The sequence below is a fragment of the Galeopterus variegatus genome, unplaced genomic scaffold, assembly GCF_000696425.1.
Source record: "Galeopterus variegatus unplaced genomic scaffold, G_variegatus-3.0.2 Scaffold287, whole genome shotgun sequence".
NCBI lineage: Eukaryota > Metazoa > Chordata > Mammalia > Dermoptera > Cynocephalidae > Galeopterus > Galeopterus variegatus.
In genome coordinates, this window is record NW_007726398.1 from 143,861 (window position 1) to 147,433 (window position 3,573).

General features: G+C 44.1%; 1 protein-coding gene across 1 annotated transcript in view; it reads left to right on the plus strand.

Moving 5' to 3' along the window:
* Positions 1-21: 21 nt before the first annotated feature.
* PLEKHA3 (pleckstrin homology domain containing, family A (phosphoinositide binding specific) member 3) overlaps positions 22-3,573 on the plus strand; it is a 28,629-nt gene continuing 25,077 nt past the window's right edge. The window contains exon 1 of the mRNA XM_008567047.1: positions 22-450. Within this exon, the coding sequence (XP_008565269.1) occupies positions 411-450 (40 nt within the window). The 5' untranslated portion in view covers positions 22-410. The remainder of the gene's footprint in view (positions 451-3,573) is intronic.

Sequence of the window (3,573 nt, forward strand, 5' to 3'; positions counted from 1 at the left end):
GGCCCCTTTCATCCAGGAAGTGAAAGAGACGTCGGGGTCAATGAAAACAAACGGGGAGCCCGGGGGGAAGGAAGGCAGGCGAGGAGGAGCGAGCGCCGGGGCGCGGGCGGGAGCAGCCGGGCCGCGGAAGCGCCAGCGGGAGGCCGGCCGCAGTCGCGTTTTTGCCGCCGCCCAGGCTCGCCTGGGGATGTCCGAGCCCGCGCCTGGCGGCTCCGGAGCTCCACACGGCGCCCGCCGTCCCGGCCTCTGAGGGCCGCTACATCCCGGCGGCGCGCGCGGGCTCAGGGCGGCTTAGTGCCGGTGCGGAGCGCCCCAGGAGGGGGCCCGGAGGGCTGCCCCAGGCTCAGCGCATACCCCAGCACCGCGGCCGGCGCCCGGCCAGGAGGATGCGCGGCGTGGGGCTCTGAAGCATGGAGGGGGTTCTGTACAAGTGGACCAACTATCTCACAGGTATGGGGGCTTGGGGACTGGGCGGCAGCGGGGAGAGGCCGAGGGCTGGGGCAGGCATAGGCCGGGAGGCTGCGGAGAAGGCAGGTCAAGGGTGCCTCCCCCCGCTTCCGCCTGGCCAGCGGTGACCCTCATAGCGAATCTGCTCCCACGGCTGCTTAATACCTCTCTGTGTCCCTCGTAGAGCCCATCTGGCCTCTGCAGGGGAGAGTTCGAGACTGCGCACCTTCCTGAGGATGGGAAGTGCACCTGACCACTTCTCGCCTTGTGTAGTAAATACTTGTTTGCCTCCTGTAGCCTCCGGGAACAATTCCCAGTCACCCTACATGGGTTGTTGCAATCTCCGTCCTTATTCACAGTTAATAGCATTTTGTTAATTACAGAGTTGTCGGGGTATTGGACTGGAAGGTACCCTTTAAGATCAAAATGGAATTTTAAGAAATCTTTTCTATATTTCTTTTAATTTCCTTTACAGCACTGTTTACTTTAAAAGTTCTTTGTTGAAGGTGTTCGAGCTTAGCAAGTATGATTTTGGAAGCTGTCTCCAGATAATATTTTCTTAGGGATTGTTTGTCAATGAGGTGTCCTTACTTTTGGGAATTTCAGGTATTGTGTGAAAAATAGTGGAAGGGGAACAGGCAAGTCAATTTCACCCATGAAGTGGGTTGGGAGAACCCCGAAGAGATAGGTGTTTCTGTAGAAAGGAGAAACCGGCAAGGACATCCTGGTTCATTAAAAGTGCCTTTCATGTGAGTTGTAGCGCAGTCTCTGCTGACTACGGACAGTAAAGGCAAGTCACTTATTCTCTCAGGATCTCAGGGTGGTCAACTGTCTTATCCTGGAGGTGCCTCCTAACTTCAGAGTTCTATAATCTCCAAATAGAGGAAGTGGAATGGGTTTAAAATAAATGTGAATAGTAAACAGAATTCTTGGTCCAGCATAATGGGTGAATCTTGACTAGCTGCCCACTTATTCACTCTGCCAAAAGTATTGAACACCTTAGTAATTGAAAGGTACACCAACTTGTGTACACTGACCTTGTTCAAAGTCTGCGCATAAACACTGTAAGTCATAAGTACCGAGCTACAGTTGCCTGTCTTTTTGGTTAATTGGAATGCTAAAGCCAGATTTATAGCTTTAACATTTTAAAAATTTTGTTCGGACTAAAAAGTCAAACAATTTATTTCTGTAAATTGCCATTACGTGTTTTAACAGGAAACATTTACAAAATAAGACAAATATTTTTTATTAAGCATTTTCATTTGGGCGGTCATGAGAAGCACAGTTAAACTGTTTAGTATTGTGTTAACTATAAGACAGTACAGTCTGTGCTTTGAGATGCAAATATCACCTCATTGTAAATGTTCATAAACACAGTGTCGGGGAGGTCATGCCAGGGGAACTGTATTAGTCTGTTCCTGTTGCTTATAATGAAATACCTGAACCTGGGTGATTTATAAAGAAAATGAAATTTATTGCTTACAGTTTCTGAGGCTGAGAAGTCCATCGTCCATCTGGTGGTGGTGACAGTGATCCAGGGGTCTCACATTGCAAGATGGTGGAAGCAGAGAGAGCAGAGAGAGAAAGACAGACTCTCCTCTTCTTTTAAAGCCCTGAGAACCACGCCCCTGACCACCATTTTTAATCAGTTCACTACTGCATGGTCCTAAAATCCAATCACCTCTTCAAGGCTCCACCTTTCAATTACCATAATAAGATCTTCCACCTTCTTAACAGTTATGGTGGAGGCTAAGTTTCTAATGCATAAAACTTGGGGGACATAATTCAAACTTCACAGTTCAAGTTTCAGTTTGTCTTGGGGGGACATAATTCAGTCCACTGCAGGAACAATTTATGGATGGCCCAGAGCAATGGGTGATTACCCAGATAAGTCATAATTTACAAAGTGAGGTGAAATGTGGTCTTGGTGGTGGTTTTCTTATCTCCAGTGGTACCAAGTAACAGCTGGTTAAGCTTTTAACCACATGTGCTTTAAGTTTTAAGTCTTTGCATAACATTTAGTTAACTTCTCGTATGCAAAGTAGAAACCTGATGAAATGAAATTTTTTGTTTGGAAGAATTCCATTTTTATAATTTATATTTGGCTTGGTGGCATGCTAATTTATTAAGTCAGAAGGATGAGCAGTTGTTCATATTAAGTGATCTTTACGGAAACTTCCAGTGAATGATAGTATTATTTGAGAATGGTTTGTAGAAAATAAAGATTTCAGTAACATTTGGTAGTTTCAGATTCATACCTATAAATCTTTTTCACACATACAGTCCTATGCTATATAAATGTGTGAATCAATTAGAGATTGTTTATTAAATATTTCTTCAGAAAGGTGTGTAGAGATAATTAACAGGCTTAATTTGATTAATGTATTCAACCACGGTCACCTTTCACATTGCTACAAATTCTAAATGAATCATTTTGCTCAATAGTTGTCTTAAAGAGATATTGAATTGCAATAATGCAGGCTTGCAAAGTCATAATTTGTCCTAGAGGCACACTGGACTTTGGGTGGAGGAGTGTATTTTCACCACACCCTGCTTATAATTTGTTTGTCAAGGTAAATTAGTGTTTGGAAAAATAATATTTTCATCATTTCTCTGCATGTTCAATACAATATACTCCCACAGATATACTGCATGTCTGTACTCTCATGGGTCACATGCAATATCTCACTTTTTTGGTATTCATTTGTTTATTCAGTCAATTGAGAAATAGATTTTTTAGCACATGTTATGAGCCAGGCACCATTCTACTTGCTGGAAATGCAGTTGAATAAAATAAAGTCCATGTACCAAAAGAACTAACCTTCTAATTTGCTAGGTCTCCTTAGGGAATACAGTGTTTCATAAAAATGAATTTTCCAGGTGTCTGAAACTTGCTTGTTTGTGTGTTAATTATTTTGGATGTCTATCTTTCTGAACAGTATTATGACATTCCTTGCCTTCTTAAAAAGCTTATACAAAGTAAAATTTAACCATTTTTATGATGACTTAGTTTTGTCATTTTGGAAGTGTTACTGGTAAAGCCTTCTGGGGAGGTAAGTGCTGGTCTGTATCAAGGCGTAAGAATGATGCCCCCCCCCCCCCCCCCCCCCCCCCCCCCCCCCCCCC